We start from the raw sequence: 24,169 nt of genomic DNA on the forward strand, positions 1-24,169 counted from the left end.
ACCCCATCCAACTGAGATTCTTTGGCTGTCTGCCTGGAAGGAACTTGTCAAATCGTCTTTCTTGCTAACGGCAAGGAGACTTCAAACAAAGCAATTGCTACTTTCATTTTTTTTTTCCTGGAAAAACACAAACTTTCTTTCGGTGAGGAACAAGAATTTCCGTCTTCGAATATATGATTCTGCTTTCAGTCTTAACATTCACTGGAATATCAAAGATGCCAGTGTGTGCTACCGTAGGAAGAACACAACTGCATAAAGGTGTAAAGCTGTTGTTTTCTTTTTATTTATAGCGAGGAATAAAACATAAGCCTTAAAAGCAGCACTGCTGTCTTGTTTTAAGCATGACGACTTCTAGAAGGAATTTTATTCTTCATTGACGATGGACATTTTTATGCATGGAATGATGAAAACAGTAGCTGCACCAAAAAAAAAAACCCAACACAAAAGCTGAGTGCATCTGGGATAGCCAGAGGATGCACCACCTGCACTACTTAATGAAGAAAGCATTACTTATATTTAAATACCAGGCAATCTTAAACATTAACATTGCAATTGATTTTTCTCAGTTTTGGTCACCTAGAAATCAGTTGCCCAGCGCAAGACCAGCTTCCAGACTTCCTTATCATCACGGGTGAACCACCAGGCTCTTTGGGGAACAGTGTGTCCCATACAGAGTTGAGTAATTTGGATGGATGAACTTATCTCTAACATCATGCAACTTTACAGCAAGCTGGAAGAGCAGCTCTCCGACCCCAGAACCTCCAGTCCTCCCTCACCAAAAACAGTTCCCAAGAACCAACCCCACCCACCATACCCTTCCTCTCATGCTCAGGCTCCTCCCATTAACCAACAAATATCAGCAGAGTTTACCATCTCCAGCAACATAGCCACCAAATCAGAGAACAAGTTATGCTCACACAGGTACATGGGATGCACCTACAAATGGCACCACAGGTGATAGGACGTGGGGACACACCTAATAATGAGGGGAACCAACAGTGTGAGAAGTAGTAAAGCAAACAAGGGGAAAATTCCTCACCCTAGTGGCACATTCCCAGCAATATGTTCTAAAACAATTCAGAAACAAGTTATGTTCAAAGTTGTAAACTACAAAGTAAGTCAGTGGGAATGCTGAAATCAGAATCTGGCATCAGATATCAAAGCATCAAAACAAAGGTTATTTAGTTAGAGCTTCACTGCTTGAAAAGAAAAGGCAGCGAGGATACCATGGCTCCATTTAATCACACAAGATCTGTCTGCAGAAACCTAGGGACAGGGAGTATGAGCTATACCCCAGATAAGCTGGCCAACCCCATTCAATTTGTGGTTTCAGAACCGTTTGGTACCAACCTCAAAAAGGAGGGGAAGCGGAAGCAACCCTGTCAGCTTGCTTCAGCTTACATAGCTCATGGAACAGCGGTGTTACTCATCCATGATCACTGCTTATCTCCATGACCAATACTAAGATATTTTCTTCCTCTATCACTGTGCAACTCCAAAAGCTCAGAATCATTTTACAGCTACACAATGCTCACACGATGCATTTAAGACTCATGTCTAGGCAACACATTTGTTTAGCAGAGAACTAAAATCATACATTTAGTAACAGGACACAATATTAAAATATGTGCAGCATTAAAAAAACACTAAATTATCAGACTGAGAATCTGAAAGTTTAAGCTGTTTTTCTGCAAATAACTGTTCAAGTAACCTTCCTAGGTGGGTAATTTCAGTAGAAATGCATTTTTGTTATCTTAAAATTTGCAGGATATAGAACAGAGATTAGATAAACAGGTTGGACATGCATATCAAGTGGCCAAAGTATTTCTTTCCTGGATGAACTACAAGACTGATAAAACCAGCACAAGCAAGGGCACTTCATATATTAAACAGAACTCCCTCTTCAACTTAACCTCTTCTTCTCCAAATACTAAATCTTATGCATGACACTTCAAGTACAAGTTACATTTTAAATAAACAAATAAGAAGTATTGTGTCTGTAAATTCAGGTTGGATATCTTCTCGGTGAAGTCTGGTGAGTTATTCGTACAAAAATTGTTTTATGTAGCACTGGAACATTTCAATCTTCAAATACTTAACAAATACATTCAATTCTAGAAGAACTGGAGGCCCAAATAACTCCACCTTTTTTCTGGTGCGCAAAGTTTCTTTTAATTTTCTATGAGAGACTATTATTTTTCTCCCTCTTCCCTTGACAGAAATGAAGGTGTTGGTTCTGAGCTCCTCCCAGATCCTTAGTGAAGTCACTGTAATTCCACCGAAGTGTCTGATGCTTATTCAGAATATATTTCTCCATCAATTTATCGCATATCATGACAAATGAATACAGAGACACCAATTTAATATATGTCCTAATGCATAGAAGGACAAACTAGTGGAGGTTAATATATACTAGCCACATGAATGAATGGAGAAAGTCATTACCAACTGAAGAAATATATATTTTTTCCTCCATGTAATAGGAATAATTCTGACCCTCCTTCAAAGAGACACCACTGGAATACAGGAATAGAAAAAGAGTATCACATAGCACATGGTGGAACACTGCCCCATACTCTCAAACCTAAGCATTTCCTATAAGGATACTTAATCATCAAATATCCCAGATTACTGTAACAACTGAAAAGCATAGATCAACAAGTCATATGATGATTCTACGTTTATTTACATTTTGGTGAGAGAGATGGAAATTGAAGGGCTTAGAAGAAGCTTATCCCCCCCAGTGGGCAAGATAAAAGCACACAAACATGACAGATATTAAACATCTTGTCGTTTTTTTTTTTTTTTGTTCAATATTTTAAGAAACAACATGTCAAGAAAACATCAAGTAAAGTTCAAATTATTCTCCAGCTAAGAGGATCATAAAGCATCTGTTTGTTGTATCAATGCACAAACCCAAAGAAAATTAAAGCTTTCAATTCTAAATCACATAGAAAACCTATAGTTATATATGTGTCACTTCTGAATTCATACTACCATAATCACGCAGTTAGATATGAATAAGGCGACTGAGATCAGAATCAGGCCCATGGTTATACTTAAGAAGCAAATGTCATGCAACTATACATAACTTGTAGCATCATCTGAATCTAGTTCAATAACCAGAAAATAGGGTTTTGACAACAACAGTATTTCAAAATGACAGTATAATTAAATTTAAGTCAAAGCTATGCCATGATGGACTGTATGTTTATGTATAACCAGCAAATGATATGCTTTTAAGCATGTCAGAATTTTTCAAAAGAATTAACCATTGCAGTAATTCAACTGAGGAAATGGTAGTAGAAAGCAAACTCCTCCAGGTCATTTCAAAACCAGTTGATGTGATGGGATACAGAGCATGCTGTATGCTCTGTATTTTTTTTTCCTATTCCCACTTCCCTAAAATGCTATGCATTTTAATACCATTCAAGGACAAACCAACAGTATGCCTCACTCACTTCAAAGTTTTAAAAAGCAACAGGAGGGACTGTGTGATTGGGATGAGTAATGAAAAAGGAAGTCAGTTTTCCATCTGTACGTTACTTAAAAACAATTAGGGCTGGTCAGTCATTATCATCAGATTTGTATGAGCAATACTAAGACAGAATCAGAGGGCAGTTCACTGTATTTCCCAGCCAGTAGAAAAAAAGTGAGAGAGATTTCAGAAAGGGTCTTGATGCCATGAAGACAGAAGACAGCTTCCATGTGACAGGGCATATCTCAGAATTAGTGTCATTTTCAGTTTTTGATTAACCAGCAGCATTATAACTAACCATTACCAAATAATGGTTTCAAGACTGCATCTTTGGAAAGCAGTTGCCTTCTAAGCTCTCTATTGTTGTTTCTGCCTCTTCCTCTAGGTTTCCAACACCACCTACGGAAGGAGTTCTCAATGTTGATGACTACTGCAACATTCTACAGCAGAACAGTATATTAAATTCCCAACTGGTGGAGCAGTGAGGGAAATTCCTTCCCTCTGTATTATTTTCTCAGTTAGCTGAATGCTTAATTTAATGCACGAATTTCTAAGCTATTCTTCAATAAAATAAAAGCATGTGGTGGTAAAATATATTTCCTTGAAACTGAACTGAAAATGCTTTAATAACCGAAGCTGAAACACACTAAATCTGATTGATTCTTCCTGCATTCACGTTTCCACTACACTACTCAGAAGCACAATACAGGTCTGCAAAAATATAATTAAGGAGAGATACTGGTACATACAGCATGCAGTATCAAGACTACAGCTTTCACTTTGTTTGTTTTGTAGAGTCATTAGAATGTTTTTCATTTGAGAATCTTGATCTGTGTAACCGCATATATGAGAGAAAACAAAAAATTAAATTAACTATTAAGATGTATTTGAAACTAAGACTGATGTTCTTAGTTCCACAATTTCAGAATTAGACTGAATAAAAGCAACATTGATGCTAGCAGTTCAGAAAGCAGTGAAATTAATGCGTATTTTTTAAAATGTTATTCTTCCACGAAGTTCTATACTGAAACTTAGCTTCTTGAGAAATCCAGTAGAAGCTCACATCAGGTGCCTCTGTGTTCCACAGATGGCTATTCTAGCCCTTAAGAGACAAGGAGACAAGAAGGGCAGTGAACCCAATTCCCCACCCAGATGACTCCCAGGCACGTGGGCAGACCTACTGGCTTCAGTTCATCCCACGCAGAAGTGAGGGCTCACACTAGTGGAGCTTGCTGCTAGCTGGGGACTTGGCTAGGCTTTGTCTGGGCATTGTGCCACTCAGACAAAGATACGTGCCAGGGCAAAGCAGCAGTGCACCACGCGAGTGATAGCGCTGGCATAGCGCTGTGCTGCCTGGCAAGGCTCCTTTCTGAGCGCTGAGAGCTACGGCCACTGACCAGGGCTCCCAGGCAGCTGCCCTCGATGTGATTCCCTGTCCCACACCTTGCCTTCCATAGGTGCCTCTGCTCAGGTCACCAGGAAAAAGCAACCTATGCTGTTGCCTAAATTAAACTGTCCACTCCTGAGCTACATTGCCTGTGGGTATGCAAAAGCTTGAGCCCTCTTCCCCATCTCTGGCAGGTACTTAAGGAGTATAATCACTAAATTCTCTACATACAGCCAAAAGCATGCTCCCATACAGCCTCCCATCTTGCCTAACAAATACATATGGAGAGGAAGGGCTGAGACCATTATCCTATGTGACATCCAGCCCCCTCAGAGTGCCGCCAAGGACAGCTCCCTACTAAGGGAACTATCCCCATGCTGATTTGTGCGCGAAGACTAGGTGCTAACTGCAGTACTTCCAGGGAAGATATAAAGTAGAAAGGAAACTTTCTTTACTTTTTCAACATTTACACATGGGTTCAAATTACAGGCAGATGACAAATCAGTTTAAGGGCTGGAACAGGAAGTATAAATGGGAAGACTGTGATAAGAAAGGGAATTTTTGGACCGTCATGGGAAGATCTGAGACATCATATTTATGGTCAACATAGGTGCATGTGCTACCATTAACACCAACTGATTTTCCAGGTCCTACAACAGTAACCAAACAGTAAAGAAAAATTAATCACATAAGAGCTGATATTCCTTCCTTAATTTGTGTTCTACGAATGAAAATGTTCAAGACTGATTTACCATTAAGATTCTAGGCAATAAAAATCAAAACATTTTTCCAGCAGTACCATTGAGCAGAGGTTGTCCTCCATGTACACTCCTCGACACGACTGCACTGTGCACATCTTCAGGAAATCCCATCTTGCACAACATGTCTTCACAAGTTGCTTTTATCGGTGCCTGAAATGCAAGACAAAATTTATGTAATATTGCAACCCTTATTCACCAGAGAAACATTCCAGTTGGCACACATTCCGTTTTGCTGCTATCCTGTATAAACAGCATCTTTGTTTCTATACGACAGCAATTAGAAGTCCGAGGGCAAAGGGTTAATCTCTCTGATAACTGGAATGGAAGGAACAAGTCCCACTTGTCTGGTAAGATCTAAATAATACACAATCTTGATTCTTCTGACAACTGAACATTTCAACTAAACCAGTCTTTGAGACTGAAGTGGAAACTTACGGGGAACAAAAACATTCCTTCCTCTGGAAATAAATGTTGCACAGAGACAAATGGCTTTTTTTTTTTTTTTTCCATGGCCAGATATATTTGAGAGGAAAGACTTCAGGCACTGATTTAAAATGCTTTATTTAGACATCTCTATGTGAGGCTGCCCCAGTACCTGTAACTTAAGATAGAATGCTGCATTTGCGGTAAAGTAACAGTACTTACATTTGCATTAGCATTCAAACAGATATCACAGAAAGTCAAATGGTTCCAACGCAATCCCCATCGAATGAATGTTAGGTTAAATAAAGAGCTGCTCTTCACTAAATTTGCACAAGGCAAAAGACAAGCAGTTGAAACCGTTCTCTTGCTTGTGAGGAAAGTCTCCCTTCAAATCACATTTTTCTAAGTTTCATAAATGACTTTTTATTAAGAAAGATAATAGAGTACACAAAAACTTTTGTTCGGTAGAGGGTTCCATGTTCAAAATATACTCCTGATAGGTAAGCCAGGACAGTTTGCTGCTGTCAAAAAAAGCAACCAATTTGCTGTGGCAAAAGACGATTTCTTTTCAGTGGATTGTTTTTGCCTCATTTCAGTGCTGCACGGAACAACAGTCAAGCCTCCATGTGGCTAAATGACCAAATAGAGCAAAACCCTTCAAACTGCACAAGGCAGAGACCAGCTCTCACATCACTACACTGAACTGCATTCCACACACTGAGACCCCTTGAAAAATCTGACATGCATCTACACACTATGTAAAGACCTATCCACATGCATGCCCAGATGTAGTAGTAGTATATGGCGTCTGATATTATGAGCAACTGTGCTGCTTTCGTACCTACAACTGATCACTTCTTTAAGCAGATTTTCCCTTCTACTTTCTCAAATGGGCTTCCCTCAAATGGAACTACTTGAAGTCATGTAAGCACACAACAGCATACATTTAGCAACAGAAGCCCAACAGAAAAGTGTAATGGAGAAGCACCAAAGGACTGACTCAGGGCATCAGGCAATTACATCTTAAGCTCTGTGCTCATGCATTACCTGCACAGAGGAGGAGCATTCCCATACTGCACAGTGGCTGTGCCACCTGTTTGAAGACAAATTTCACCAGGCCTGGAAGCTGAGCACAGAGACATTACAGCTGCATGCCTGGTCCAGCTCAGTTGGGCAAGAGGGTTGCAGCCATTATCCACAGTCTGCCTACAGGTTTATCAGCACTTTCCACTGGAATTTTTCAAGCACGCAGCTATCTGTCACCACTCTGCCTCTTAGTGCAGTCACAATTTTTGAGATTAGCTTCCATGCTTTTAACAGCGTATCGTCTGTAAACCAAATCCCTTTCTGACAGAGGCAGGTTAGGGAGCACTTATCCAAACCACTACAGTGGCAAACCCGAGTAGGCAGCACGCACTGGCATGCAGTGGGGACAGCCCACTGGTGGCACTTCAAGAGCAGAGGCAGCAAGGTGAACTTGCACTGAAGACAAACAAAAGTGCAGCATCAAAAACTTGCTGGCTTTCACCCTGCTGACGCTGCTACAGGAGCGGTAGTCTCAGTGCATGAGAGCATTACAGACGTGGGACAGCAGCACCAGAAATCACACGTTTCCCAGGGAAGGGGACCCAGTAGAAGCGCTTGCTCTCCATTGACATGCAAGGCCATGCTCAGCATGCCAGCTCCTATTAGGGTAATTTTATCACTAATGCAAGGAGGGATTCGTAGCACAGCCAGGTGCACTTACACTTACCAATTCTATCTAGGCAGCTCAATACACTGGCAATAAAAGCCAAAATTTGCTACCTATCTCCAAGTTAGTAAGCTATCTAGGTAAGCATCCAGTAAGAGAAATTTTAATTACCAAGTGTCCAGCTACACTGTGGAACTGGTTTCACTGTGGCATTTATTTATTTATTTTTAATATGGGGGCCTTAAGAAGAAATGTACTGAAAAAAAAAGTAATGAAAGAAAGGAACGAAGTTTAAACTATGAGGAGGCTACGCAACCTGCAAAGATGGAACCTGGGTCTGCACCTAAGCCTCAACAGCCCACTCAAATGATGATTTCTTAAAAGATAAAAAGATGGTAAAATAATAAAAAATGATTGCAGCTGCCGGTTTAGTCGGCTTTAGAATCAAATCACAGGCTTTATAAAGTTTCCATAATTTGAAAGAAAAATACTAAGACTTGTTTAAACTACTGCATAAAAGATAACCTCAAAGCAAATGTGATAAAAAAAAATAGCCTTTCATGGTATCCTTGAAACAATAAAGGTCCTGGGCGGGCAGCTGAGGAGATAACAGGATTCTGTAACAAGTCTGCTCTGATGCGCCTGGGAATCTTTCAGCCTTCTCCAACAATCTATATGTACTAAACAACTCTTATAAACTGAAACAATGCCCACTGAAACAAAGATGTGGGGACATGAATAGAGAGCCTTCTTTGTTCTTTCATTTGCAGCCATCAATTTTATCTGGAGACAAAAGACTGTACTCTGCTCTCCAAAAACAGTCCTTTGTAAATATTGTTTGAGAATCAAAACACAAGGGAAAGGAGAATTTAAATTTCCAGCATTTCTTAATCACCCCATGTTAAGCATTTTGAATTAAGTATGAGTTGTAGCTTCAGACACAGTGGGTCACATCAAGTTCAGACTGAAAATACTGCAAGACTTAAACCATTTTAACTCGAAGCAAAAGACAGTGCTGGAATATTTTTATCCCCTTATCCAGGGCAAAAGGGGAAAGCTAGCAAAGATTATGGGGGCACATTACTGTAATTTACAGGACTTTGTGTGATTAGTACAATTCTCAAGACTATTTTGAACACAAGATAATATTAGTTGTACATCCATCTACAGAAGGACACTACAGACAAACTATCTTTTAAGATGGAAAGCAATTACCTTAGCTTGTACTCATACAAAACCTACTTAACAGTTACAAAGCTCTGAACAAGATCAGCACATGGAAAATTCTTCTCTGAAGTACTAGCAGACTTTGCAAAAGCAAAATAGTTACCACTGTAAAACTATTTTCCTTCCCCTTATAGCCAATTCAGTCATTTTTAATAATGTTCATTACATTACACAGTTATCTCCAGATGCTAAAACCTACTCAAACTTGTTAAGGTCATGCATATAAACTTAGTACTCTACATTTCAGACTAAATGCAAAAGACACGCTGCAGTCATGAAGCAACATGACATACATTAGAAGCCCTCTGTCAAAACTTATTATTCAATTAATTAACAGAACTGGTCATTTTGATACAGCAGCTGAGCCTGCTGTTTTCGTACCCTGCCCCTCCAGTTACTTTAGCTTCACAAGTAGAAATCTGGCTTAAATTCAAGGTTGTACCCCAGCTGGATTAGAAAAAATAAATAAAGTCCTCCGTGACCATCTGAACTTTGTAACTGTAAAGGAATCATACTTACATGTTTTTCTAAACACCACCAGTAACATTATTCCAACCATGTAGGCTTTACACTTGAGAAAAGATTGTAAATGGAAACAAGAATAAAGCCAGACAGGACTGTTCCATTAACACTGATGGTTCTAGACTAATAGCTCTCTCCAATTTCCATACTTGCTAAGACACAGCCGCATGTAAAATGCAGTTCTGTAAGGAAACACCTATTTAAAAATGCAAGCTCACCACATGACTGTAGAAACAATTTCATATCACAACACGCATCCTATGTTTGCAGAATTGGATTCTTAAAGACTGCTTTCAAACAGGGTTGATCTTGTTCCTTGTGTGTATGCCATACACCACTGGAGTTCAGCAGTATCTATTCATCTGAAATATCAAAGTCTCTGCTTTTGCACTGCTTGCATTTGCATGTACCACAACATTAGATTTCTTAATATTGATTGTAACAAAATGCAAGGGAAGTTGTTTCTGAAAGACTTCTTTCTTTTATGCTGAATAGAGCCTACTCCTATAGGAAAATAAGCCTGTGCAGTAAAATGAGAAATGGAGAGGTATGCATCGGAGAAAATACCATACCACACACTTATAATTGGATGTATTACAGCTGCTAATTGCCAAGTCCAGCCAATTCGCAGGGCATTATTGTGTGAAGCTCAAAACAAAGTCTTACATAATTACATGTACGACAGAGCAGGAACTGGGTATTTGAGCTCTCCCTCGTTAATAAGCAACATTAATTTTCAATTGTGACAGTAATATTCAACTTAAGCACAGATCACAGAAACATCTGTGACTGTGTTTAAAGACACTGGGTGTTTCCTCATTAATTCAAAGGCCAAAATTGTACCCAGCATTCATTCACAACTTACATAACTCCAGAGATCGTTTTAACCATTTTTAGTTTTAGGTAAACACATCATCTGACATAATGCAATATGTTGCACGAGGTGGATCTTACTTTATGACAAGCTTCGACTCACTACCACGAAGTAACAGGCATGAGAAAGATATCTTGCAGGATCACTGCCACATCTCCAATATGCTTTAGATGCAACACTTGAAAACGTTCAGCATCTCTCTTAATCTCTGACTTACTGCTAAGAGCCGCAGCAGTTTATACCTTCACACAACTAAAGAGAGTCGAGCAGTACTCCAGCAAATACAGTCAAGTACAGTTTGTTTTCAACTGTGGACTGCAACCAGAGAGAAAGAAATGTGCCTTTCACTCAAATTGCTCTGGAAGCCAGCAGCTGTCCAAGCCAGGGCCAGACCAAGTTCTCCCAGAGGTCGACCAGTTACCTTTATTTCAGCAGCACCAGGAGCAGTTCTCATTACAGCACCTTCAACTCACATTAGTGCTCTACTCCGTGAACCAGATTTCAAACCAGAAAGTGCAGCTTCTTCAACCAATACTCAAAGCTTTCAAATACCTCCACAGAATAACGGGATCTACAACTTCTACACTATCATTTGTTTTAAGACAAACTGCCTTAAACTACCACTGGTTACTGTTTGTTTGCAATCCAGAGTCTCACAAACCATGCTCATAGCCTCCTCTGTTAAGCCCAGCTGAGAAACAAGGGCTGTTCATTTGCTTTACTAACTATGGAGACATTTATGGGCACATCTGATACAGACAAAGCTTTGATCTGGTTTGGAGTTTCTCATTCCATCAACAAGGAGAACATGGAGCCCCGCATCTTCCAACACATGACTCTCCAAGCAAGCCACAGTTCCTATCAGAGAAGAAAAAGACTCAAAATTTCAACTGAAATGCCACAATTAAATGAATTTTTTATAAGTTAAAGTCACATTTCTGTAATAAAAAAATAAATATGTTAAACCCACCCCTATGTTTGACAATATATCCCAATTTCTTCAAAAAACTGAATCTTCCTCACTCTGACTTGATGATAAAGGTTGTCTGTGTTCAGCATCTTTGCCCATGAAAAGTGCTAGTGATGTACACAGAAGAGCTCTGGGTTTTTCTGACCTTCAGGGGAGGCCTTGCAAGGCCTATCTGGAAGAACTCTTTCGGGGGATCACAAAATTTTAACTATGTCTTCAGCTGCTGGGTGATAATTATGTGCTAATTATAAGGAATGGAGGAGTCCCTAGGCGAGTCTGTTGGTAAAAATATATTTTTTAAATATGTCAAGGAGTGCCTAGAGGAGAGGATAAACGCGCCTTTTGGATATATGATATTTAATTAAATACATGAATACTGACTAAAACCAAATAGTTTAAGTGAATCGTTGAAAAGACTTGGCAGTGATATACCTTCCATCTTGGAAGCTGCTGTATCTGTTTTCATAAGTCATTTAAAAATAGAAAGCCTAATTTCCCCTCTTTATTCAGATAGAGCTCCCATGATCTTTCAGTGGGAACTGCAGGATCAAATCAAATTATGAATCACGCAGATTAGGTCATCCACTGATCTGCTGCCTCAAGAACGGGAGCTGGAACACAGCCCAACACTCAGATGAGGAAGATCCTTCTCCCACCAGCCACAAGCTACAAACTCTCTGGCAAGACACAAATCCTCCTCAAACTCATCCCACGTTAATGCATGCCACCTTTTTTCCTGAAGCTCTCTCTTGCAGAGAAGCACTAGAGAAGGCTGCCCAGAGAGATGGTGGATATTCCATCCCTGGAGATGTTCAAGGTCAGGCTGGACAGAACACTCAACAACCTAATGTAGCTGTAGATGCCTTCGCTCACTGCAGAGAAGTTGGACTACTTGGCCTTTAAGGGTCTCTTCTTAACTCGAATGATTCTCTGATTCTAGACAAACTCACTTTTGCCTGGCATGGGCAACCAGTGACCAAGCAACAAGTATCACTTCAGTGAAAGGTGAGGAAAATTGCTATAAAAACGATAATTTCTACTGCAAAAGATGCTAAGTGCTTATTTTATTTTCATCATTCATATGGGATTTGCCCCATTCTACCTCATACACAACTGGAAATAATGAGGTAGTAGATAAACGAACTGTATCTACTTTGACACTACAGGCTTCTCCTGTGCTTTGTAACAAAACAAAACAAAAAAAGCTTAAAAATAAATACATAAAAAACACCATGATACATCAGAGGTTCAGATTCATACGTGAGCGAATTGATGTCTTGTATGTGTATATTGTTTAAAGTATAAATTCTTATCCTAACGGCCGGTAGCTGGTGAGCTACTCAACTACATGCTATTTAAACTTAAAAAATAAAAGTAAATAAAACAAAAAAGCATTCAGGAAAAAAAAAAAGACCAGTGAGAGACAAGGAGTTTGTCCTCTCATTCAGGCAAGAAAAGCCATTCAACAGTTCCTGCTTGCTGCCACATGACAAAAAGTCCCTTACGCAAGACAGTCTGCAATGAGCAAAAATAACTTGATTCACAACTTCCCCAGGCTATTTTTAAATATTGTACTACTAAAATTTACTTGTTATACTACTATAAGAACCAAATTTTCTTATGTGTTCAGTTATTAAAGACATCAATAATTGAAATTACTGACATAAAAGTGTCATTGAAAATAATTAAGATAGGACATGACAGGGTTTTTCCAGTGATGCTTCTGGGAGTTCCTCCAACTTCGGGGAGCAGAAAGAAAGACAAGAGATGGGAAGTTTTTGAATTACACTTTCTTAACTAGATGTAGTTCAAAAATATGACAATTCAGAGTGATATTTTAAAACAGGTATAACAAAACCCACAAATTTAACTGACTTTTCTTTATAGCACATTAAATTGCATGCTTACGTAGCAGTACTACACACAAAGGAAGAGAGCAGTAGAAGGCTTTCTAGAAAACGCACATCATTTATTGAAATGAAAAAATATAAATTGACAGTACAAGAAAATATCTATCTTCTGTTACATCGGCATCACATATATTTATGAGCTTGCTACAATACCTGCTCAGAGAAGAGAAAACAAAATTATTTCCTGTTTTGTCAACCAGTGATTTCAATTCCAAAAATTCATTGCCTACTTCAGCGACATCTGTCCTATAACAGACAGAAAAAGCAGTTTACAAAGTCTCTTTGAAAAACATATTTTGAAATAATGCATCCAGTTTAACATCCAAAGAGAGATTTCCAAAAATACGTGTGGTATGGTTTTTTGGTTTTGTTTTTTTTTTTTTCTTCAATTCTGAAGATATCTGTATTTTGAGGATATGTCAGTGGCACCACTATCACCTAGACCAGGCAGACAGGGAGTAGAGAGCTCTCTGCTGCAGCATCCTGCCACATTCAACTTCCCATATTCTTTGAAGGTGAAGCAAAAACAGGACAGAAAGATCCATAACGGCTGAGCCACTCACGTAAGTGTTCTGTTCCGGGGCTTATGAAATGCATTATAAAACACATTCAGTTCACTTTCAAAGGAGTAATGATGTTTGAGTCTGATTTGTTTAAGAGAGACACCCTCAAGCTCATTTTAGTTCTTATATCACATATCTACTATCCTACTTAAAATAGTTTGGTTAAAAAAAAAAAACAATATCCAAGACACGTGTGTTATGAGATACACAGAATAAAAGATCTCAGCGCTCCTTCTTTGCAGAACTGCATTCATGTGTCTCACCCCATTCTGCCAGAGACCGGTGCTGGAGGTAAGAGTGGTCTGGTTGACAAGAAACTCAATCACTGAATTCACAGCTGAGGCAGCTTAACAGGAATGTCATTTAGGGCAGCAGTTTTATCACCTGGATACGTTTGCTAAGACCTGGAATAAGACCAAAAGTGCCTGCGGGGAGTAATAACTTATGTCTCCTGTCATCATAATTCGAATTCAAACCAGTCTTCTACGTACACAAGGCTCTATCATCGCATTACTATTCGTTCTGATTCAGAAATGGAGAACACCCATGGAGTGGTCCCATCACATTGGGCTTGAGAAAAAAAATGACTCCCCTTTTGAGTACAATTTCTATTCCCTTTTTCAGTTAATTTTTAAACTCATCTCAGTTTTATTCCCATAAACCCAACACTCAAACCATCTCTTCCTCTGCTTCTGTTTTGTTGTTATCCCTGTTCCAGAAGCAGCTGATGTTTTGGGGCAGAAAAACAGATACCGCTTCTTTTATCCTGCCCTCTCCCAGGTTCTTTACACAGTGCTTCCAGCCTCACACTGAACTGGCTGATCAGCAAAATCAAGTGCAGTTTACATTCTCTTGCATCCCATGTGCATTACACAGTGCCAGAAATCTAAAGCCCTTTTTCCTGAACATACACAGAACCCACAGATCTGACTTAAAACACGCTTCCAGTTATGATCAAGCATTCCATCATGACTGCTTTTCCACATCACTGATGAAAAATGAGTGATCAATAACTTCAGACAATAAAGGCAGAGAGCTCTTGTGTTGCAAAGAGACAGGAAAAAGCTGGAAGGTTCAACACTGCAGAAGAACCTTAAACAGATAACCTTGTACAAACCAAAAGGAGCAGGTACCAAGGCAGGAAAAAAAAAGTTCTCACTGCATCCTGCTCGTGAGGGCTCTCTGCAGTACGCATGAAAGAAAAAAAATAAATAAATAAGCTGCTGTTCAGACACAGGTCTATAAATCTGATTTCATACCCAAGTTCCAATTTTGTTACACACTATTAAAAATCAGTCCTAACCTGATTTAATGGATACCCAAACAAGGGGGAAATTGGATTCCCCAAGCGTAACACGCTGGTGACACTGAGTGATGCATGAAAGCAGTGAGGCTCCCTCCTGTCCCCAATTCACAGCTCGGGCTTCATTTCCAACCTGCCCCGGGTAGGAAAAAGATGGAATAAAGGCTCAGTGCACAACGTGGGCTTTGAAGAGTCACTGAGATGGGAAGACTAAACAGAACTGAAAGCGTGCACGATAAACAGCACTAAAAATCAGTCTGTACTGGTTTTCGAAGTCTGGGTTCCACACTGGCAAAAACAAGCATAAAACAAAGCTGAAAGTGGCACACCACAAGTTTCTGAGCAGGGTGGCTGCTATCATGGAAGTCAGTCAAGCCCTGCCGGACGCTCTTCCGTCGCGATGGATGGACAGACAGCCCCGTGCCCCCTGAGGGCCGGGGCTGAAATCCGCCTCACCGCGCTGCCCGCCGCCAGCCACAAGCCCCAGGCACGGCTGGGACGCCCGGGGACCGCAGAAGGGGCACGCGGGGAGGGGAGCGGCGGAGAGGCGGCAGAGCTCCCTCCCGCCCCGCTGCTCACCATGGACAGGGGCCGCCGGCCCGGCCAGGCTGCAGCCCGTGCGGGAGGAGGAAACCGCCGCAGCGCCCCAGGGCCCTCTCCCCGCCACCGGCCTGGCCTTCGGCCTCTCCTCCGGCCCGCCAGAAATGCCCCGACCGTAAATACCATTAAGAGGCGATGATCTGCGCCATCTGTCCCTCAGATTTACCGCCCTCTCCGCCCCCCGCGCTGGGCTCAGCCGGCACAAAGCCGGGGGACAGCGGCCGCCACCCGCTCCTACCGCGTCCCCCCGGCGCTCAGGGCACCCCTGAGGGATCTATTTTGCCGCCCGGCACCTGCCCCGGCCGGGTCCCGCTTCCCCTCCGAGCGCTGCCCCGAGAGTGCCCCGCACCTCGAGCCCTCCCGGGCCGGACAGAGGGACTCCGGCCGCACACTACACACTTCGGAGCCCCGTCTCGTCCCGCTAGAATTTCCCGTTACACGCAGGGGGTGGGCGAGCGGCGCCCGCACGGAGGCGGCGGCTGATTAAATTCTTCCCGGGAAGGGATTAGCGGGCACGGAGCCGGAGGCGGCGGAGCGCCGTGCCCTCTCAGCGAGGCCGGCCGGGCTGTAGCCCCACCTGCCCGGGAGGGACGCGGGGCTCTGCCTTACGCCGCACGGCTCCCGTTTCCCCGCACCGTGTCCGTTCCGCTACTTTCTCCCCCCCACGCTCGATACGAGGGAGAGATCCCCTCTTCCGCCCACTAAGCTAGGACCGGACCCCCCCTGCCCCCCCTGTACACACACGCGCATCCCTCCGCACCTGCTCTCCCCCCAGCCCCGAGCAGGTGGCCGGCAGCGCACCACCGCCTCGCCCGCGCCCCGCCGCTCCTCCCGCCGGCTCTCCCCGGGCACCGCCGCCCGCAGGGGAAACAAAGAGCCGCAGCCCGGCCCCGCTCCCCGCCCGCCGCCGGCGGTGCTTACCTGCTGCAGGGCCGCCAGCAGCATCAGCGCCAGCGGCGGCAGGATCCGCGGCGGCGTTCCCGCTATCCGGCACATGGAGGCGAGGAGGGGCGGCGGCGGGGCGGCCCCCGGCGGTCCTGGAGCGCGGCTGGAGCCCGGAGCGGGGCGAGGGGTGCGGCGGGAGCGGAGGGAGGGTCGGGCGCCGGCGGCTCCCGGGGCTGCGCTCTGTCCCCGCCTGCCCGAGCCGGTGCCGCGGCGCTGGCTGCCGCCTGCCGCTCTAGCTCATGGGCAGCGATGCAGCGGGGGAAGAGAGAGACGGAGAGAGGCGGAGGATGGGGGAAACTCGGCTCCGGGTCAGGCTGCTTTTCTCTCTGCCGAGCCCCCTCCGCGGTGCAGAGGGTGGGCAGGGAAGAGGAGGAGGAGGAGGAGGATGGGCGAACAAAAGGCTGCGAGATAAGAAAGAAGTAGCTGCTGCTGCCAGGCCGGTGCGGCGGCGGCTCGGCGCGGCAGTCCTCGGCGCCGTCCCCACGCCCGGATCGTGCCCGCCCCTCTCCTCCCCGCGCTGCTCCCCGGCGAGCTCGGGCGGGCGGTTCCGTTCAGCTCAGCGCCTCGCCCCGGGCGTGCCGGCCCCGCCGCTGCCCCGGCCCCAGCCCTGCTGCACGCTCCGTCTCCACTTTCTCTCTGCCTCTTTCTTCCCTCCCTCCACCCCTCCCCCTGCACGCAGAGCCCTCCGCCGAAGCACGATGATAACAATACCGAGCAGCCTCCGTGCGTGTGTGCGCGCCGGGAGCTGCCGCTCCCTACGACCAATGGAGCTGCCCCGCCTCGCTCCGGGGAGCGGGCACGGGGCTGGGGCACCCCGCAGCGCCAGCAATCCGGGAACAAAGAGAAAAATAATTACAGAAACGCTCCTAACTTGCTTCGCCGCGATTGTTTGGGGGGGGCGAGGGGGAGGGACGGAGAGAGGGAGGACCCAGGGGTGTCATTCCCGGGGGTTGCGGGGCGCTGCCGGCGTCCCAAGTTTGGCTCTAGCGGTGCTGCTGAGGAGGCTGCTTCTTATTATTTCTATTACTCCTCCCTTATCTTTTCCTCTTTCTTCCTTACTCCTTTCTATTCCAAACTACCTGCCGAATTTACCAGCCAATGTTTTTCAAAGGCTTTGGCCGGCGCTGCGGTCCGCGCGTCCAAAAAATGTCAGCGTGCTTAACGGAAACGGGGAGCGCTGCTGAGCGACCAGTCACAGCAGCGACCATCAGTGCTGGGTCAGCGGCGGAGCTGGCAAGGAGCTTCCCTCGCCCACAGGTCACTGAGCAAAGTTGTTTTGTGTCCATGCATCGCAGCTCCCATCCTGGGACATAATAAGGGGAGGATTTGTAGGCATTCCCAGGAAGGTAATCTCGCCAAGTGTTGATTCAAAATGGTGCATTATTGCAAAGCATCTTGTTTTACACTTCAGCTTGCATGAAAAACACTCTCAGCGCCTGCCTTTTGTTTTTCTCTTTCTTTCTTTCTTTTTCTTTCTCCCCTGCTTTTGTTTTGAAAGAAAACAGCAGATTTGCTTTTACATTTTGCCGGGGACGCTCGCACGATGAGCTGCGCAATGGCAAACACCGGGGACCGGTGCCGTGCAGCCGCTCACCCGAACCGTGCGTCTGCCGGACCGCGGCTCCGAGGCAGCCCCGGGCCGGGGAGAACCGTACCCACCTGGAGACATTAAAAAGCAAACGGGGCTCGGGTGAGGAGGGACAGCCCAGGCAGGAAAATCAGCCCCCCTTTTGCCCCCCGCGCTTTCTTAAAGTTGTAGCCCGTGAAATTGTATCGAAGCCAAGAGTTGTGATGGGCAATAAAGGAAGGAAGCGGTGTCTGATAACGCGGTTCTGGATTCAAACGCAGCTTGGGATAGAAGGAAAGTGAGCAGGAAAGCTGCTGCTGGTGTTTGTATTTTCATACTGCGGTGAGTTTCCCGAGTTTGCACCTGATAGAGCACACACAGTCCTTGTGGCTTACCCTGAGCTTTTGCTTGGATTTCCTTATGAAACGCTGACTTTCCCTCAGTAACAGATACCTCTTTGTATTTTCGGGTGGGTAAACGTAATAATAACGTTAATTAACTGTGCTGTTTGACCATGTATTCACTCTCACAAGTGTGCTACAAAATGCAAAGCATACAATTTAAACAGTGCCACAAACAAGCAGTACAATGGGAATAATTACCTATCAGCTGGAGGAGACCGACCCCTCATACCTCCTCAGCCCCTCCATCCCTACAGGCCCGAGAAAGCAAAAGGCTCTACAGCGTGTCTGGAAGGGGACCAGCTCTGTGCTCTGCCTGATGCTTCTTATAGTTCTCTTACTGCCTTCAGGTTTCTTAGCAGAAATACTAACCAGGGTAAAAAAAACTGCTACCAACACTGCTATACTGAATCTTTTAGCCTTGAATGGGTTTCTACTAAGCAGGTGGCTTCCCTCATTTACACTGTTGTAACCAAAAGTACTCTCCTACTCGTGGACTTTCTTGGTTCTGGGTGCTGTGATCACGAGAATCAAATAGAGCAAGGGACAGGTTACACCTTTTGTGGTATAATCTCTGCACCGTTACTACTGAGAGCAGAGCAGAAACCTGTGGGTTGCTCATGGACATGGATGGCTCCTCGGGGCTTCTGCTATTCCTCTGCAGCATGACCCCCCAGAGAACAGCTTGTTTTAGAAGTAAACTAGTAACAAGTGCGTATAGCTGGGACTTAGGAGTTAGAATTGGTGCTAGATTGAGATCATCAACAGAACTGATAACTAGATTGTGATCATCAGCCCTCTTCATATATATCATGCAAATGGAGACAATTTCTGGCCAAGATTCAAACAAGTGATTTAGAGCTCACAGGGTTTATCTCATAACTCAGCTACAGATTGCGTTTATGAGTGTGTTCTAAGCAGTGGAAAAATAATGGACACGTTAACATTCAACCTAGGAGATCTCAAGGGCTTCCAGAAAAACCTTGTTAAAATTCTATGATTAAGTTGAAGAGAGGATTAGGGTAATTCCCATGTTAGTCATGGAGTTGAGTCTCTCTTTCAACTTGTCCAAATTAATTTTCATTCCTAAGGTTCATAAAAATTCTGTTTAAAAAAAAAAGAAAAAGAAAAAAAGAATGTTTTCAATTTGGAACATACTAGAGAGCTCATGGCTTCAAATATTTTGAAAACTAAAAGAACTTTTCCCTCGTGGGCCGATCCATACATTTAATCTGCCAGGTACTGCCACTGCCTCTTTCCTCAATTCAAATTAAGCACCTTACTGACAGTTTAGGCCTTGATCTGACAAACATTTATACATGTGATCTCAGAAAATTCCGTCGTACTACACACTGCATCCTGCTGTTCATATGCCTACGTATTTACAAGGTGGAGGCTATACTGCATTATTTAGAATTAATAATGGAAGGATAAATGTAACAGGCAAAAGGACTAAGAGCATATTAATTTACCCGTTTTTCTTGTTTTCATTGCACACCACAAAATATCTGTTTGATTTAAAAAAAAACAACAAAAACAATAGCAAAACACTAATTAATAGTTTCCTCATTCTCTGCAATCTTGTTTTCTTTCTGAAAGCATTCAGTTCTTAGTGCAGAGTTTTATCATGATACCAGAAAAAACAGGGGTTGTTTCTTACTATGACATGAGAAGGCTGCACGTACTATGAGCTAACCAGGATTTCGTGTGTGTTTCTCCAGCCTTTCTTATATGAAGACCATGCAAGATATGGAGATGTGTCTAAGGGTGCTGCAGTCTATGGGCTGCTCCGCTCAGATTGGAAAATCGTCTGGGTTAGCATAAAAGCAGCATGTAGCAGATGAAACTGTATGTAGCAGCTCCATTGCTTTAGCAACTCACAGCATCATTAATCTCTTCCTGTCGTATGTATATTAAATATACATATATATGATTTGGTGAAAGAGGATGTGTTTTTTCCTTTTTCTGATAGCTAAATCATAACTGCCACCAGTTATATTTGTGTTAATTGCTAGTACATTTTGCAAAGGATTTCTCTATGGAGAAGAAGCTGAGCATGTGTAATACAGCTGAGATGCTACATATTTGCATATTGTATAATTTGCTTTATGTCTATACCCTATGTTTGATGATGTGGGAATCAGCGTAGTTGAGCTCATTCAGCATCGCTGCCCAGTGCCTGTAAGATGTGCAGTCTGGAGAGTTTCTACTGAAAATCAAGACAGAGGAAAAGATCTTCTGATCAACATAGCATCTCTGTTTGGTTATGTATTATATATAACAAACAATTATCTTCCAGAACAATGTCCTTCCTTAATAAAGTGGTGTGATAAAGGATTGAAAAGATGATAACTTGTAAGAATGGCATATGATAATTTCATATAATCATCACAGAAGAAAGTTTTACGGTTTCCTATAACTGTTCCATTAGACGGCAGGCCAGTAGAAGGAACAGGACTTGCCTCTTAAAAAGCTGGTTTCACTAAAATCAGTCAATTTTTTTTTATTATTTGCTTATAATTCATTTATTTGAAGTGAAATATCTCCTTTTTCTTGATCAGCCTCTCAGTGAAATCATGTAACCCAATCTTGGGATCAGAAGCCTCACCTTTTTCAGACTCATACAGTCTGCAGAGTCCCAGACTTCCTCCTCACCAATAGCCAGAATTTACTGGCAGAACACCTGTTAGTTTCTCTAAAAATTAGGAAACACATAGAAAAAATAAATAAATAATTTGAAATTTCCAGAATAACAGCCTTATTACTGCTGACTTCCAGGTAATAACATTTAAGGAACTGCAATCCCAATCGTTTATTGTAAACCAACATAAATAATAATTTGTTTAAATGAAAACGTAATTCATGTGGATTGTCTCTTTTGTTGTTGAGCAGAAATTTTACCAACACCTATAGTTAAATTTGCTTAATATTTTCTACCCCTCAATCTTATTTGCATTTACTGTTTCCTTTCTTTTATTTAACTAGATTGAATTTTCTGTGCTGGTCAGCTGTTTTGAGCCAAGCGCTTTTTGAAAACTTCAGGAAAAATCTTTTTATCCTTTTTGAAGAATGAGATCAAGGAAAATATTTTATTTTTGTTATAAAATTGTTATTGCCGTCTCACTGAGGGATTTTACTCCCAGGCTCTGGAAAACAGACTTTGACTTTGGAAGGAGCCTAGTTCTTATATTGAGGGTGTGCCTTCCTCGGCCTTTATTAAAGTTCATCAAAGTCTGGCATTGTTGCAGGTCTGAAAATTATGTTGTTGTATTTCAGAGAAGTTTCCTATCTGTGTATCCTAAGTCTGTCTGCATCTAATGTGCTTCTGATTCTCCCAGTAACCACTGTGTTGCAAAAATTTTGCGTGTAAGCCATCTTCACTGAACAAGTGAGCATACACTATTTGGAGACTGCAGGAACCTCTCTGGAGTTTCCAAGGGTCTCTGGTGTATTGAGTGGCAGAGAGATGGTAGGAACTATCTATTTTCATATCCTTGTTGCCCCCCTTCAAAGGCCCTGACAGCACAAAGCTGGTTCTGACTGATGTCTCAAAGGAAAGCTGAAGGACTGAGACAATGCTTCCCTTGGATGTGGTACTGGAAATAAAATTGCAGTGCTTTAAAATTTACTTAGTCACAAAATTACAGAAACATATGGCTTCCTTCAGTGAATAAACTGTTTTCAATATAAGATGTAGTTGCACTTCATAGATATCTCCTTTTGTAGTGGATTATAATAGTGATAATTATGTTTATCGTAGGAAATGTGAAGTTAGAATGTAAAATGGCCCAGCGTGCTAATATAATTGGTATCCTGTTGATACCTTTTTCTGGTTCGAGGAAAGAAATTGCAATTACAAAAAGTGAATTTTAGATCACAGTCAATGTTCTCCAGAGTTGGAGATTAAAATACACATTGTATATGGTTTATTCCAAGGATGAAAGAAGTTTAGAGCATTTAGAAAATTAGGAAGTCGTGGATTCAAAATTGTTTTTATTGACAGGTGGGCTGATAATAATAATGCTCTCATTCAAAGTGTTTACAGTCCGGCTGCAGAGATTCTCTCCAAGTTAAAATCTGACACATGGTAAAATATCCACGCTGCAATATTTTACAAATTTTCATAGAGATATTATGATTTAAAAAAAAAAAAAATCCTCATTTTGAATCATTTTTTATTAGTAGGACTTCTAAATGGCTTTCTTCTCTGATGTGACAGTTTGGAGATATTTCTGTTTTGCAATAATGCAAGTCTAAAATATCCCTAAATGCTGTATAAATTGACACAACTGGATCATCAGTCTGAACTCTGGGAAGTCTTTAAGTATTTATTCACGCAGGAAGGATACTTTCCTTTGGGTGAAGGGGCCTGGACCCCTGGAAGCCTGCAGATTGGGGGTTTGGGCCTCATAGCGTCAGGCCTTCCCAGTGGGAGAGATGGTGAGAAGTCTGACGCCTGTGTCCGAAAGTGGGCTCTTTCAGATAGAAAGAGCTGTTCCCATGGCACTGGGATGCGTTACAATTCACAGCTGTCCACCTTGTCTCTACCCGAGAGGCCTCCATCCCCAGAGCTGAGGGAATGTGCTTGTAACTCTCCACACCAGTGTGCAGGCTGCCATGTTTGATGAAACAGGAGTTGAATGGTGCCCTTGAAAGCTACCAGGCAGCTGATTGTTGGTTCTTTTTTGTATATAAAAATAAGAATGATAACTGTGAGACCGAAGGGTAGGAGGGCTGTTTGGATGAAGGTGTTAGCAGCTGCCATGGCACAATGACTTGTGCTCCTTTGTGAATGTCCTACATCTGTATTAGCAGTTAGAAACTTCTCTCTGCTGCTTTTCACTTCAGGGCCCATGGGAGCTGCAGAGTGCTCGTCATCTATGAAAACATGGCCCATATTTTATAGAATTATACAGAAGTAGTTCTGAAATGTAAAATTATTATTATTGCTATTATTATCATTTTTAGTCACAGCCCCAAATCTGTTTCTCTGTTAAGAAGCACCACTTAGTACATGTGCTGATTCTAGAAAAAAATAATAATCTAGGACTTCAGTTCTTTGGCTTTAAAATGAAGTCTCTTCCTTTTTCTCCACTGGTAATGGATCACATCAACTGTTTATACATTCTGAAGTCAGAGGGGATCGTTTTCATCATTTACTTTGACCTCGTTGTAACACAGGCTTAAGAATATTGCCTGGTAATTTTCCCAACAGGGCCAATAACTTGCAGAGAGGCAGGGCATGTTTTTATAGCAGAGATGGAGGCTTGATTTAAAGTGACAGAACCCACCACAAGCCTTGTTTGTGGCAGTTATTTTTTCCCAGTGAATGTGTTTCTTCAGTGGAAAATCTCACTTTACAAATCAGCGACAGACGCATTTTTAGCCACGCCTGGGCCTTTCTTTGAACCACTTCAGAGAGGGTGCAACATCAACTACTGCTATAACTAAGGCTGTTCACTGCTCCTGAGCTGCAGGCAGCAGCAGGGAACTCAGCAGGGGCTAAACACCCAAGCATTTGCTCTGATTTGCAGAGAGGCTGCAT

General features: G+C 42.8%; 1 protein-coding gene across 1 annotated transcript in view; it reads right to left on the reverse strand.

Moving 5' to 3' along the window:
* The window catches only part of CDH2 (cadherin 2), a 114,484-nt gene extending 97,743 nt beyond the window's left edge, over positions 1-16,741 (reverse strand). Inside the window, exons 1-2 of the mRNA NM_001001615.2 lie at positions 16,633-16,741; positions 5,665-5,776 (exon numbers count right to left, since the gene is read on the reverse strand). Of these exons, the coding sequence (NP_001001615.1) occupies positions 5,665-5,776; positions 16,633-16,707 (187 nt within the window). The 5' untranslated portion in view covers positions 16,708-16,741. The remainder of the gene's footprint in view (positions 1-5,664; positions 5,777-16,632) is intronic.
* Positions 16,742-24,169: the final 7,428 nt, after the last annotated feature.

Source organism: Gallus gallus, chromosome 2 (genome assembly GCF_016699485.2).
Source record: "Gallus gallus isolate bGalGal1 chromosome 2, bGalGal1.mat.broiler.GRCg7b, whole genome shotgun sequence".
Taxonomy (NCBI): domain Eukaryota; kingdom Metazoa; phylum Chordata; class Aves; order Galliformes; family Phasianidae; genus Gallus; species Gallus gallus.